This window comes from Odontesthes bonariensis, chromosome 17, assembly GCF_027942865.1.
Source record: "Odontesthes bonariensis isolate fOdoBon6 chromosome 17, fOdoBon6.hap1, whole genome shotgun sequence".
NCBI lineage: Eukaryota > Metazoa > Chordata > Actinopteri > Atheriniformes > Atherinopsidae > Odontesthes > Odontesthes bonariensis.
Window position 1 is genome coordinate 28,075,310 of NC_134522.1, and position 14,859 is coordinate 28,090,168.

A 14,859-nucleotide genomic window follows, 5' to 3' on the forward strand; every position below is an offset into this window, starting at 1 on the left:
AGCAGGATATTCCTTAAAAAAAAACATCAGTTTATTTAAACTGTTAATTGTTTAATGATACACATTACATATCATGTAAAAAATACATTACTAGTGATCATATTTACCTCTTTAACTGATGCTTGCTCAGATGAAAAGCGTTTGTCTTTAAAAACAGTGATAGCTTCCATAATGTGTGCCTGCAGGCAGTGCTTGGCATCCTCAAAACCATTTCTGGCCAGAGCCTGTGCCTTGTTGTAGGCCTCTGTGTAGGCCTGGGCAGGTGCTTGGGCCAGAGCAGGAGGTTTGATGCAAAGATCCGGTGACTCAGTTTGGACCTCAGGCAGCACAGTGACCTGAGAGAGTATAGTAGTCTGGAGCTGTTGAGGTTTGGGTTGCAGAAGAAGCTGGGTGTGAGATTGTGATTGTGGAAAAGTCTGAGGTCTGGCCTGTGGTGGTGATTTAGAGCTCGACAGCGGTGTTGTTTGGGCCATTGGTAGTGACGGGGATTGAGCCTGCAGTTGGTTCGGTGGTAGCAATTGTGCCTGAGGTTGGGTTGGTGATTGATCTTTGGATTGAATAGGTGATTGAGCCACAAGTTGGGGTGTAGTTTCTTCCTGCACCTTGGGTTTCATTGTTGATTCAACCACAGACTTGGTTGATGAGGTAACTACGGTTTGTATGGTCTGCAGTTCAGGTACAGGTTGTGTAATTGACTCAACTTTTGGTTGAGAGGGTAACTGAACTTTGGGTTGAGTCTGTGATTGAATTCCAGGTTGTGATGCAACTTGGGCCAGTACCTTGACCTGTGGTTGTGATTCCACTTTAGATTTTGATGTTGATGAAGCATTGAGTTGCCCTGGCAACTGGACTTGAGGTTTGGGTTGTGACATGGATTGCGCTTTTGATAGGGTCGGGGACTGAATATTTGGTTGAGCTGACAATTCAAACTCTGTCTGGGGTGTTAACTGTGTCTGAGGTTTGGACTGTGTAAATGATTCACCTTTTAGCTGAGTTGGTGACTGAATCTTTGGTTGCAGCAGGAGTTGAGACTGATTAGGCTGTAGAAAGCTAGGTTGAGACTGGTGAGTCGTGGCATGGGGCATAGTTTGTAGCACTGGCTGTGTCTGGATGTGTGTGTGGGACTGGGCCTGAAGAGTTTGAAGGTGGACCTGGGAAGGAAGCTGATGATGGACCTGGTGTAATGGTTGTGACTGAGGAGGTGTTTGAGTTTGTAAGTGAGGCTGAGGGTAATGCTGAGGTTGGGGCTGATGCTGAACTGGTAAATATTGTTGGGACTGAGGCTGCTGATAAGGCTGGGATTGTAGTTGTGGTGATACCTCAACCCAACTTTGTACCTGGCCTTGATCCGTCTGAACAGTATTGTAAGTTCTTATCTGGGGCATTTGCGGCATGGGACTCTGAGGGTTGATTTGGGGCTGTGTTTGAGCCCAGGATTGGGCGGGTGCTTGAATATTCATTTGGGACTGAGAATATGATTGGCTTATGTGAGAGTACCCATGGGGGCTAATCTGAGATCCTTGCTGGGTCCACTGCGATAAACCGTGGGCTGTTGCATAAGTCTGAGGATGTGGAGGTTGAGCAACTTGTTGAGGGTATGGATGGGGAATATGATGCCCTTGTTGGGCAATGGCTTGATTCTGTGGCTCTTGTTTGTCGGTCCACTGGTGGGATGAGAACTGAGACTGGGAGTAACCCTGGGGATAGGGCTGAGGTTGAGCTGTTCCCTGAAGATGCTGGATAGACATTGGGGATGAGGCTCTGACTTGAGTCCAAGCCTGCAGTTGGCCCTGGGAGTTGAGCCCTAGTTGCGGGACCAGTGGTTTAGGAAGAGTTGAAAACTGAGCCAGAGGATCAATCATAGAATGATCTTGATGATGGACTGCAGGTTGAATATGGGTCTGATGGTGAGTGGGCAGCTGGGCCTGACTTGGCCTTGCTATTGGTTGAACATCGGTTTGATCATGGGCCATGGACAGAGCATGAGTTTGAGGTTTAGCCTTTTGCTGAGGTTGGGTTTGATGCAGGACCCTGGTCTGAGGATGGATTTGAGATTCAGCCATTTGTTGAGCGTGAGTTTGAGTAACATTTATTGACTGACCATGGGTTTCATGCTGTGCATTTGTTGGTGGTTTTGGAGAAGGGGGCCTGACAGGTGCCCAAGACTGTGGATGACTACGAAGCTGAATGTGGGATGGCAATGGAGGTTGCAAGTTCCCTGGAAATGGTGCCTGCATAGGGGAGGAGGGTCTGACTGGAGCCCATGTCTGACTTTGACTAATGGCTGGACCATGGACTAGATTCTGTGGCTGCATGGATTGCTGGGGTCCAGCTGGGACACATGTTTGGGGCTGGAGGTGAGGTTGTGGTTGTGGTTGTGGTTGTGTCTGTGTCTGGGTTAATGACTGTGTTTTCACAGGGCCATGGGGCTGTGGAAAATCGTGCATATGTGATTGTCTTTCACTTACTTCAGTTAGTGACATGGTTGTTGCTGGCTGTTGGCCAACTGTAGAGGAGGGATATTTGCTTGTGGAATTTAATTGCTGCTGCACTGCTGACTGAGGCTTTGGCATAGTATTAAGTTGTGATTGATTTTGGACCTTTGTTTGTGTGCTATGCTGAGTCTTAGTTACAGTCTGAGATTTATTCTTAGTGTCCGAATCTGGTTGTACCTGTCTTAGAACTGGGTGTGGTTCCAGTTGCTGTTCTTTCTGTTGTTGCTGGTGCTGTAGTTGTTGCTGCTGCTCTACACTTTGAGATTGGTGTTTTTGCTTTTTGGGTTCTTGCTGCTGTTGATGTGTTTGCTTTGTCAATTTTGCATGTGCTTTAGGGTATGCCCCAGCAGTTGATGTATTATGTGAAATAACCTGAGCAGTTCTTTCCGTCTCTCTCTTTAACGTTGATTGGATCTGTCTAGTCTGTTCTGGATTCTGAGTAGAATCTTGATCTGGGTTTGGAGCTGGAGTTTTCTGTTCCCCTGAAGCTGTTTTCTGAAGCCAGGGTCGGTTTTTCATGCCCTGAATCTTTCTACTTTGAAGCTCTTTTGAACTCAGAGATTTTTTCTTTGAAGCTGTTTGCTGATGTAAAGTCTGCTCATGGAGTTTTGGTATTTGTTTAACTTGTGTTTCTACTTGTATATTGGTAGCCGTATGCTGCTGAACATGATATTGACGGACATCAAACTGATGCGGCTCCTCCACCTGTTGTTTTTGCTTATGCTGGTGAAGCTGGGGTTGTGCTGGCATCATTTCTTGCTTTTGTACTTCTTTTAGTGGTTGCTCATGCTTCAGTTTTTGCTGTTTCTGCTTTTCTTGTTCAATTGCCATATGTGTGGTAAGTCCTTGTTGCTCTAGCTGTTGCTGTGGCATCAGAACTTTCTCTTGAGTTTCCTGCTGCTTTTGTCCAGTGGTCTCTGGGTAAACCTGAGTCTGGTACTCTGGTGGTGACTTTGTTCCAGTCTGTATCACAGCTTGTGCGTAGGTATATGACATCAGAGGAGATGCCATCTTTTCTTCTCTGTACTCCTGTACTACTATCTTTGGCACAAAAGTGTCATCGCGGTGATGTGTCTCAGGCCATTGAGTTGGCTGCTTGTTGTCTGACTCTCTCAAATGTTGAGGCTTTGCTTTAGTTGGGATGAAGACCTTTGATGGAGGGCCTGCCCCTGGAGGGCTTCTGCTTCTGTCCCTTCTAGCGCCCAGGCTGCTCAGCATACCAATTGCTTCCTTGAATTGAAATTACACAAATTAAAAAAAACTGACTTTGTAGATATATTGCAATAATATTCCACTCAAGTTCAGAACAAAATAAATAAATAAATAACCTGTGACTGAACAACAGCAGCTCGAACTCGCTCCTGCATAGCAGAGGCATGGAGGTATTGGAGAGGGGAGTTTTTCTGGCTGGTCATTACTGTAATCTGCAGGTCCTGATCCTCTGTGACAACCTGACCCTCCAGCTGTAGACCACGGGATATGATGACCTGTAAAAACAGATGATGTCAAAGACTCTTAGTTTTTCATCTTATACATATATAGCTATCCTTCATAAAAGAATGCAAAGCAGAACCCCCTATTTCTTGTGTGGACCATCTTACCCTGGCTCTTGGGTCTTGGCTTGGTTGTTTTTGTTTTCGATCTGTGGCTCTCAGCAGCTGGTAGAGCTCCCTCGCCTCAGTTTCCCAGTGCAGGAGTTCAGCTAATCTACTGTCCAGCCCAGACACATTGTGCTGCAGCTCTGCACACACCTGTTCTGCCTCAAACAACGTCTGCATTACCTGGTGAATATAAAAGAATGAAGGACACTGAACAGATAAACTTGCATGACATATTCAATATCAAAAGGTGGAAGAACTGCTAGTGGAGATTTAGTTTAAATGATATTAAAAGTGACTTAAAGACTAAAATAATTTATACTTCAGGTGTTGCAAGCCTCAGTTTCTGTAACTGATCAGGTGGGCATTCTGCGGAGGGACCTAGAGCCTCCAGATCCACTTCTTTTATCTTCCTCATAATAAACTGAAGGGCAGAAAAATAATATTAAAGTCAAGACGGACATTTCCAGTTGTTAGAAGGACAGTGAACATCACATGGTGTAAAAAGAGCAAAGAAATCAGTGACGACTTTGTTGGTCCAACCTGTAATCTTTTCCTGTAGGTGCGTAAAGGACCTGCCATTGTCTCCAGAGGTTCTTTGAGAATCAGAGTGGCCTCTCTGATCAAAGCCTGGAGATCCTGCACATTGGTCTGGATATCTGCACTGGGCTCAGTTGCACTTTCCTGGAAAAAAAAGCACAAGTAAAAACTGTTAATAAGTCAATAAGTTAGTAATGGGACAGGCACTCAGTGGTAGTTGTTGACTTTGAGTGTTGTATGACACTTGCTTCCAGTATGTTAACACTACACTGAACATAATGCAGCCATTTGTTTTCACAGCCTTTATCTCATTGCATGGGTATTTTTATACCTGTCTAATGTGTAAATCTGCGCTCCAAGGCAAATTAGGTGATGTCACCAAATGCAAATAAAAACAGAAGAAGCCACCAACAAAGCTGCTCAAAATAACTGAAATAGTCAGACAGAAAGATAATCATATTGAGTGTGATATTGAAGAAGAATTTGATCTGTAGCCCTTTTACTTTGGAAAAATATAGTGATGAAAAGAACGGAACAAGTTAAACATCGCATTTGAGAGGTGGATACTGTTTCCATCTTTTATCAACCGGACAACGAAACAACAAAGTTGGTACGCTGTGTAAAATGTAAATAAACGCAGAATACAATTATTTGCAAATCTCAAAAAACAATTATAAATTTCTTTAAGAAAGGAATGTTGTCTAATAAAAGGATTTTAGCTGGTCTATAGTCCTGGGTCTCCTTTGTCATTTTTTTGGCATTTCATGTTTATGCATTTTTATGGATTTTGCATTTGATTAGGCAACATTTTAACTGTTAAAAAACTCTGGATTGCAGGCAGACAGGACAGTACTATGATGCCCTGCTGCTGTAACAGATAGATTATGTAGTTTACTGTTGTATTGCTGATATATGCAAGGCCCTCCTTGAAAAACGCATAATCTCGATAAGAACAAAAGTTGCTCTAAAATCTGCATATACTTTTCAGAATTGATGATGCATTTTTGAAAGGGCCTGAAGATCAAGGCCATCCAATATTGTGCACCGAGATATCTCTAGATTCTCTGATTCTTTTGATGATATCATACACAGTGATTGACAATTCAAGGTGTTCGGAATTTTACGTCAAGGAACATTATTCCGAAATTTCTCCACAATTTGTAGATTAAGTTTTTGCAGATCGCTGAACCTCTGCCCATTATCAGTTTTGAGAAAGGTGCTGTTTTTACACCCAATCACATGACTGACTTGTTGCTAATTAACCTAATTGCTTGCAACATGCTTCTCCAGTGGTTTATTTGAAGTGCTGTTTACATTTCCAGCTTTTTGTTGTCCCCATCCCAACTTTTTTGGAATGTGGTCCTGCCACACGATGAGCTAACATTTTTCATGAAAGCGTATGTCTCACTTTCAACATTTAATATGTTTTCTACCTTCTTTAGTAAATGATAATAGGTTATACAATTTTCAAATTGTTGCATTCTGTTTTTATTTCCATTTCACTCAGCAGCCATTCTTTTTTGTAATTGGGGTTTTAAATGCCAATCCTTTCTTACATTTCAGTTTGATCTGGGACATTTGTTTTGTACTCATCTTGTTGCCAATCTCTCTCTTCTGTAGTCTTACTGATTCAAACGGCATCTGATTTCAGACCAGTCAGGTTTTCCTTGTTGGTTAACTTACAAAAGTGTTCCTTTTGACAAACTCTGCCCAGTACACGTTGAGTTTTCGAAGTTCCTCAGCCACACTTCTGCTGGTTTGAGGGTCTGTTGACTCGATCAAGAAGTTGCCCACCTCATTCAAGCGGGCATGGCGGTTGCCCCACTCCGCCATAGACTGTGATGTCACCTTAACAAAAACATCAACACCAGCTGATATGAGAAATAGTGAAGTGTTTATAGATATGCAGAATTGTTCCAGTGGAAGGAACATTATCAATGGCAATTTTAAGTCGTAATGCATAATTACAAATGTGAGTTTTATCTTCTATTTATAGAAAAGTGATGCAACATGGGAAAAAAGCAAGTGGAACTGGCTAGTTTGCGAAATGTCACAAAAAACATCTTGTACTCTTATGTTTTAATCATACCACTGGTCTGCTGCCATAGCTGTGTGTTACAGAGCCCTGCTCCAGCCAAGCCTGCAGGGAGCTAAGGCAGTCACTGTACGTGTCCCAGGCAGACATGACACGGCCCATGATGCCTTTGGCTGTTGGCACTTCCTCCAATACCCTAGCAGTATCTTCCTCAAGCTGCTTCACCTGCTGACTGACACGGTGGTAATCTGCAGCTGAAGAGCAAACACCGTCAATCAAACACACAGAGAAGCCATGTTTGACCTGTCAAATAAAGTCATAACAAAATAACCTGGAATCAGTTAAAAATGAGTGGATCCACTACATTGGTTACACAGCCACAGAACACTTACCAAGGGCAGATTTACTTGAATACTTCTCAGAAATCTGTTTCAGCTTGTGAAGAGCATTCTCCAACAAAGATGGTAACCCTTGTGTGTTTACCATTTCCTGTCAAAACACCAATAAAAAACAAATTATGCATTTGCAATAGACAATGCAAAGATATATAAAAAAAACTATGGGGGGCCAAATGTAGCTAGTTCTATAGCTGGTTTATCCATAGATGCCTTGTGTAGACAGACATTGATCACAAGCAGGACCCCAAGGTGATCAATTGATACAAAAGAAGCTGTTCAAGATTCCACAAACATGAACTAAATATTACGCAGTATTGTGTAAGTTACAGGCCAATGTTTAATTTACCATGCTGGCAGTAGCATTGTGGCCTACTGCTGTGGTAAATCTATTGGAGTTTGCCATTTTAACATATGTACATGCAAAAACACAGTTTTGAAAGTGATGGCTATTTTGTCTTCTTTGATGTATCAAATCATAACCTTTATGGTAGCATCAGCTGACATTTTGCACGAGTCATTTAAATTTACTCTTTCGCACTACTGTCTCAGTCAAATTTCATGGCTATATTTCCAATATTTAGAAGGCTTTGGATACAACAACTGACCAACATTAGGCTACGATCATCCAAATTCAAACCTATTTCATCTGTAGAGCAGATCCAGATACCACGCCCTTAGGTGTGTTTTGAAGGTGCCAACTCATTGCCTACTTACCTGCCATTCTTGTAGCAGTAATCTGACAGCCTCTGGAGAGATATAAGGTCTCTTCCAGATGTGAAGTTTTGCCCTGATTTGCCCCAACAGATCCAAAACTGTGTGGCGGTGCTCCCAGTACTCCAGCTTAATCCCATGATACTTAGCAGTCACTCTCACACTGGTGAATCTGGTGAAGATGTCCACATAATGTTTAACTTATTGAAATTCCATTTAAAAAAAGTTTTCATAACATTAAACTCAAAAACAAAAGTAGCTATAGGAGAACTCAAAATTTGATAGCGTGCATGTGTAAATGTTAGGCGTAACTGTTTCAGATTTTTCTTTGTTTATGAAGTGATTGTGACTGCATGTAGTTCCATATCATGACACTACAGGTATGCCTATAATATTCACCTTTAACTCAATTTTTTGTTTACCATCTTCTCCACAATGAAAATAATTTCACACATGTACACACCTCCTCTTAAGTTCATCCATCTTGTCAGTAGGAACCATCAAGTTTCCATACTCATCCATGTTATGGAAGGATTGGAAAGTTCTCAACTGCTGCGGCATCTCTTCCAGGCAAACCTACAACATTGAGCAAGAGGCACATGCGTAAAAGTCTGTAAAAAAGTCCTAAACCAGGGAAATATCTTAACAGTAATTTTAAAATGAATTCTCACATCAACATTTTTTTTTCTAGCAGAGATTGTTTTTATCCAAAATCACAGAAAAGTCTGAATAAAATAGTCAGTTTTATTTTATTTCTTAAAGTGTTTCACATCTTGACAGTGATTGTTTACTTTGAGCAGTTCTTGTTTTTCCCTGGCTTCATCAGCAGCACAGCCATGATCCTGGGGGTCACCCTGTTCCTCAGCTAACGCCCCCTCAGTTCTCAACAGCCAGCGGGCTACTGTGTCCAAGGAGGGTGGAAGACTCATATCTAACTCAATTTTGTACTCGCGTAACTAAATGAAAATAGAAAGAAGTTACATTTTATTAGTGAAGTCTACTTTTACAAAAAAAAAACAGACAGAAACCATTAAAACAAGTGTAAACAAATGTTATACATAAACACGAATGTCGGCAGGAATTAGTTGCATACATACATTACATACATTCTGTAAAAGATAAGATTCAGAAAGGATTTTTAAGATGGAGGCTTTAGAATATATGTTTTTTTTGACAGTGTCATACATCAATAATAATATATTGTACTACACATTGTATTGTACAACACTCATTGAACACAGCCTAAACAACAACACCAACAGCATTTGTTTCATAGTGCATAAAAGCACCAAGATCTTTTGTCGCTAATAAAACTCCAAAAGCCACATTTCCTTCCTTTTCCCCCCTTAACGACTAACCCCTTACAATCTTAAAATGGATCAGATTTAATCAACGTCTGCACATTACACATGCATGCTTTAGGAATCTCCACTGCTAACTTTCAACTCAGCTCAAGCGTAATTGTAACACTGACAACCACGTCGCATACAGGTCCGTGTATCTGAAAGTAATGTATTTTTGTATTGGGTTGTACAATGTTACAAGCATAAAAATAATGGTAACAGTCAAGCCCTCAACTTGACTATTTTTTTTTTTTTTTTTTAAATCAAACAGCTAAAAAATGTATTGCTAATGTGTTGCCTCTGAACACAAGCAAATTGATAGCACTGCTTTCTACAGATCGATCCTGCCTGCCTGAACCCATGTTTGGTTCCACAACAGAAAGGTCCAGCTTTTGACTACCGATAATACACAAAAACATTAACTGGACATGTTAGCATGGTTAAAGCCTTCATTTTCAACTGAGAGGGTCTTATTAATGTTGAAAAAGCACAATACAAATGAGCAGAACCTTTTCACTGAGAGAGTCCCACGCCTCTCTGAGAGCCCGCTGCTCCTCACTCAGTTTTGGAGTTCGTCTCATTGCTGTCAGTAAAGGCATGATGGGTCTTCGCTGCTCATTAAAGGACACCAGGAAGGTCTGAAATACCTGAAGAATAGAAAATGTCTTCTTCAGTGGCATTCTCAAACGCATTCAGACTGAAAGATTTCGTAGTTGAGTGATGACTTTAAGAGAAACGTGGAACAAAACTCGAAAGAGTGCTACTGTGACAGAGGGTGTCAGTTATACGTGAAATTGCTGATCTGTTTTGATAACATGATTCTAATAATGTACCACAGTTAATCAATTACACAATGATAAAAAAAAGAAAAAAGGTTTATACTGTGAGACAGAGATTTCAACAGGTATCAACAGGTTTCAGGATTAGCCCTCACTGGAAACGTACATGGTATCTCTCTGAGTAGCTTTCTCCCTCGGTGGAGTGCCACCCCTCCAGCAGCTCATCATAGGCCTGAACAAGCCAGCACGTGACTTCCTGTGCCTTGCGATCGGGTGTAGCCTGGACACGTCGGAGACAGAAAACAGATGTTTCCTTAGAATTACAAAACAATTTAAGAAAAAAACTCTTTATTTCATTACATAATCTTACAGATATGTCTACTGGGGTAAGTTATGTTAAATTCTACTAAGTTTGTCTAAGGCAGAGATACTCATTGCGTGGCTCGCGAGCCGCATGCAGCTCCTCAAGCTTTAATTGGTGGCTCTCACTCCCATAGTAGCTTATAACAAAATGGTTACAATAACAATACATTTTTTCAAATAACATACAGCGAATACTGCACAGTATTAAGTATCTTTATTAAGTTTGTGTTTTTGTAGTATTAAGTGTTTTTATTAAGTATTAATTAAGGTTTAATGGTGTTTCCTAAAGGGGCAGCCCGCTTAAACCACTGTCACACTTGACCACAGTTCACGCTAGCTCCTTTAGCCGGCGCAAGATGCAGGCACAATGGATCGGTTTTTAATTAAAAAAGGGCAAAAACCAGCACAAAAACCATGCTCATCCTGAATGTCTCACTATGACTACAACAACAAACTACAAATACAACATGAAGAAAGTCAAGGACATGCATGCCAGCTTCTGCTCATCCCAGTATTAAGGTAAATGTGGTCTTAATTGAAAATGTATTGGCTGTCTTGTTTCCTTTTTTGTGGGATGTTTTATATGTAGAAATGCATATTTGCAAAAGGAGACTTAGTATGTTGTCGTAAAAGTGGCTCTGCCCTTGATTTTGCTCTGCCAATGTGGCTTTTGTGAAAAAAATAGTGAGTATCACTGGTCTAAGGTATACTGCTTGCACACTCCCACATTTAAATGTGGCTAAACTGCTTAGGTTAAAAACATCCAACTGTGCAGGTGACAAAGAAAAATCTCAAAACAGCGAAAGGATTAGTAACCGGTCAAAGATCTGAGAAGAAATATTATTATAAATATTTTCAAACCCCAACAAAATCATTCTTTGTGCAGAACTCAAACTCCTGTCTCATCTGCCCTCTATCAAATTTTAGTCACTAAAGACAGTTGAAATGTACACATCATCTCAACATAAACATGTCAATAGCTTAAGAAAAACTCTATGTGCAATGTCACTGTCTGATCTCGTGGGATAGCAGTAGGAGGAATTGTTGCATTGCAGAGTCATGAAGTCCTTACCCATCTCATAACAATCAGAAAAACATGCCTATGTTTCATGATTTTGAATGCTTTTCCAAAAGAAAGGGCAAACTAGTTTGATCCAGTATGATCAGTGAAGATTTTAGCCACGATATGATCTGATGGTAATCCAGGCTTTAAACAGCAGATATTAAATAGAAGTATCTTAAGTACTAACCCAATGACAACAACTTTCCAGAAATGTCTTTGTGAAATCTAAACATCGAAACAAAATCCAACCTTACTCATGGAGCTAAATTCTCCTACGTGATGTTAATTAAGCTGAAAACTGCAAACAAACAAGCCAGAGGGTCTCCAAACACATGGACTAAAAGCAGAGATACATCAGTCTGTTTAAAGCTGGCGAATGCAATTGGAGACAAAATGTAAACTCAGATATGTTCAGAAATCAAATCGGGCATCTTTTTCCAAAGTTATAATTGGCTTTGTTTTTTTAATATTGTAAAATCGTTTCTTAACCGTTAAGTAAGGGGATGAAAAAATTAAAATGAAAGAGATAGACTGTGATGATTTAGTGTACCTGTCGAAGAGGTGAAGCAGAAATAGCAGGAGTGTAGTGAATAGGCAGGTTGATAGGTGAGGGACCTTTAGGAGGAGTCAGGTATTGTGTCTGAGAGGAAAGAGAAGGAAAGGCAGGACAAAACAGTTGAACAAAGGAGGTTAATAAAAAAGGTGACATTTAAAGCAACAAAAAATTAAAAGGAAAAAATTTTGGGAAAGATTTATTTGCAGTTATAAATTCTCAGAAAAAACAGGACTTCATTGCCATAAATAAAAAAAATTTAGATACAAATACCGAGTGCGAAAAATTATTTACATATGCATCTGAGTTTATTTACAGTGGTCAAAAAATGCTAAATACTGTTTCAAGCTGCTTTAACAATTAACAGTAAAAGCAAATTATTTGCAAGTGACAATTTGTGGGGAACCCTTTGCTTGAAAAGTAACTAATCAATGTTATAATGAGACAAAACCTCATTCTAAGCACTGCTCCTAAAAACAGATATACTTTTTTATAAACTTTGTTCTTGCAACATGATCCTTCACTTTAAGGTAACTTTAAAGTTACTAACTTGCAAGTAGCAGTGTAAAACTGACCAATTTCTAATCTTTACCATTTAGAAGAACTGGATTAGAAGGACCTCAGCTAAACTGCAATTGCTTACTCTGGAGAACAGTTTTCAAGTTTTCAAGTATATTAGACTACCTAAATGAGGTGTCAAAACTAAGCACTATACTGACAGTAGAACCCTCAGAAAAAATACTGATTCAGTGTAAAATGATGCCCTTTACTACTTGATGTTTATATAAACATAACACACTTCATACGGACCTGCATTTCTTCCTCTGGTACTGGCATGTCTCTGGAGTACTGCAGGAACTGAGCCACATAGGTCATGATGGACTTCTCATCAGGGTCTCGGACGTCCACATCTGCATCAACATCACAAGAACGGAGCTGTAAACTCTGCCTTTAAAGTGTCCGTTTGGCAAACGTCTGCTATTACGATACCAGGCAGAACAGATTAAACAAATAGGGGTTTTGTATGAGGCTAAAGAACACAAGCAACAAGCGAGTCAGCAGACCATTGAGTCGTCATTCCATTCTCCCTCAGGCTCATCACGGAGGTCTCAGATATAGCAGTTAACCAAATAATGGTATCACGTCAATAATGGCAATATGAAGTTAAGTTGATCAAATTGGATTAAACAGTTTTTGAAAGAAGTGTCTATGCTGTATTCCTAGAGGATACTTATTAAATCATTGCGAGTGAAACAATTGATAAATCTGTGTAAATCTGTGCTGTGAAATATATTTCAAGAGAAAAAAAAACTCAAAACAACCATCCATTTCAGTCTCTGTAAGAAATAATGAGCATAAACAGAAAATGTGTTATTGATGATTGAGGCTCTCTGTCTTGCAGGCAGGTTACAATGCTGATGAGGATTCAACCCAGATGCTCAGAGAATGTGTGATAATACACAATTTCCTTTCTCTTTGGACATCTGTACACCATGTACGTTGTTAACTTCATCTTTTATTAAGAGGTAGAACCCCCCCTACACAGTGGCTCTAAATGAGCTTGCTCTCTTGTTTCAATGATTCTTTTTTTACCTTGGATATGACTCGCGGTCATGCACGGTTCAGTCAAGCTACGGTTACAGCTCAACTTGGCTAATTTAACTGGACCAGCATCTTTGGCCAAATATACACACACAGGAGCAAAATCAAGGTATTAACAAACGTTGGAACACTGTGGACTGTGTGAGAAAATGTTCAATACATTCTGCTGCTTCCAACTTTCTCCGTGGAGGATCATCGTACATGTAGTACAGCCAAATTTACTGCACTTATGTTGTATTTCAGTGACTTGATTGGTGATTTTGTCAGATGATGCCACAGTTACAAGATAAGGATGTTATTAGAGCAGAGCTACAGTCTGGAAATACTTTGAGTGAATGTGAGTTCACACGTAGTTTTATTGATCCGGTTTTCTGTCCCGATTTCTGACACGTTTAGCCTGACAAAAGAAACTGAAAACTATGAATTAGAGCAACTTTATTGGGAATTTGGCTGTATAAAACTACCTTTAGACTTTACTGACTTTTACAGAAAGATGCTAAAGATGTAACTCTGAAACATGTACAGAACCCATTTGACTGTCACTGAAGGCATAAATGTAGGAGTGATTTGATACCCAACCGCATTATCTGGGCGCATTACCCTGGTTTTGAGAAGCTCTATTTTGTAAGATTTTGGTCAACATGTTTACATGCATTTCAAAAGTCTGGCTTTGGTCAGATCTAATCCAAGTGTCATGTCAACTATTTAACTTTGCGGTAAAAGGATCTAAACATCCTGCTCTAACCTCCGATTTAGACACTATGCACTTTCACTTAGTGGTAAGTTCTTTCACTTAAGTTCTTCCTCCTTATCTTTAAACTTTTCTTTGGTTGCTTTTATGCTCAAAAGTCTCTTGGTATGGTTAAGAAGAATGAATGCCTGTTTAAGGTTAGAAAAAATTGATATTATCCAACTTTTACTGTTTACTGACACATATTAGGTGGGAAAAAAGAAGTTTTCTTACTATTAAGAACTGGTGGCCTTTTATAAAATTTTGTTACTCACCATCAGGCTCCAGCAGTCTGGGGATCCTCAGTTCTTTCTCTGCGATGCGGAAGGCTTCTTCCAGGTTTTGCTTATTGCTTCTGGTCCTGGCTCTGGACAGATCCACCAGGTCAGGCCGCAGAGCGTGTAGGATTGCCAGGAAGACCACTCCACTCCTCCAGCTGGCCTTAAACTCTTTTACATTTATTGAACAGCCCGCTCTGAGAAAACAAAATCATTTTAAATATATGCAATCAATATTACTCTTATTCATATGCAAAGCTCACTTGTCAGTTTGGTGACATTGAAGATCTCACATTTCAGAAAAGCTTAAGAAGAATTTGACTTTTTATTTTGTCAATCAGAAACTGACAAATTTATCAATAAATTGAAGA

The 14,859-nt window shown here is 40.1% G+C and overlaps 1 protein-coding gene across 1 annotated transcript in view; it reads right to left on the reverse strand.

The window, feature by feature from the left end:
* The window catches only part of LOC142402517 (uncharacterized), a 62,660-nt gene that overhangs the window by 22,595 nt on the left and 25,206 nt on the right, over positions 1 to 14,859 (reverse strand). Inside the window, exons 8-23 of the mRNA XM_075488050.1 lie at positions 14,486 to 14,685; positions 12,689 to 12,789; positions 11,876 to 11,965; positions 10,066 to 10,179; positions 9,630 to 9,767; positions 8,569 to 8,733; positions 8,241 to 8,353; positions 7,781 to 7,949; positions 7,061 to 7,157; positions 6,723 to 6,922; positions 6,317 to 6,481; positions 4,637 to 4,777; positions 4,416 to 4,517; positions 4,097 to 4,276; positions 3,824 to 3,982; positions 108 to 3,725 (exon numbers count right to left, since the gene is read on the reverse strand). Coding sequence (XP_075344165.1) covers positions 108 to 3,725; positions 3,824 to 3,982; positions 4,097 to 4,276; positions 4,416 to 4,517; positions 4,637 to 4,777; positions 6,317 to 6,481; positions 6,723 to 6,922; positions 7,061 to 7,157; positions 7,781 to 7,949; positions 8,241 to 8,353; positions 8,569 to 8,733; positions 9,630 to 9,767; positions 10,066 to 10,179; positions 11,876 to 11,965; positions 12,689 to 12,789; positions 14,486 to 14,685 — 5,752 coding nt within the window. The remainder of the gene's footprint in view (positions 1 to 107; positions 3,726 to 3,823; positions 3,983 to 4,096; positions 4,277 to 4,415; positions 4,518 to 4,636; positions 4,778 to 6,316; positions 6,482 to 6,722; positions 6,923 to 7,060; positions 7,158 to 7,780; positions 7,950 to 8,240; positions 8,354 to 8,568; positions 8,734 to 9,629; positions 9,768 to 10,065; positions 10,180 to 11,875; positions 11,966 to 12,688; positions 12,790 to 14,485; positions 14,686 to 14,859) is intronic.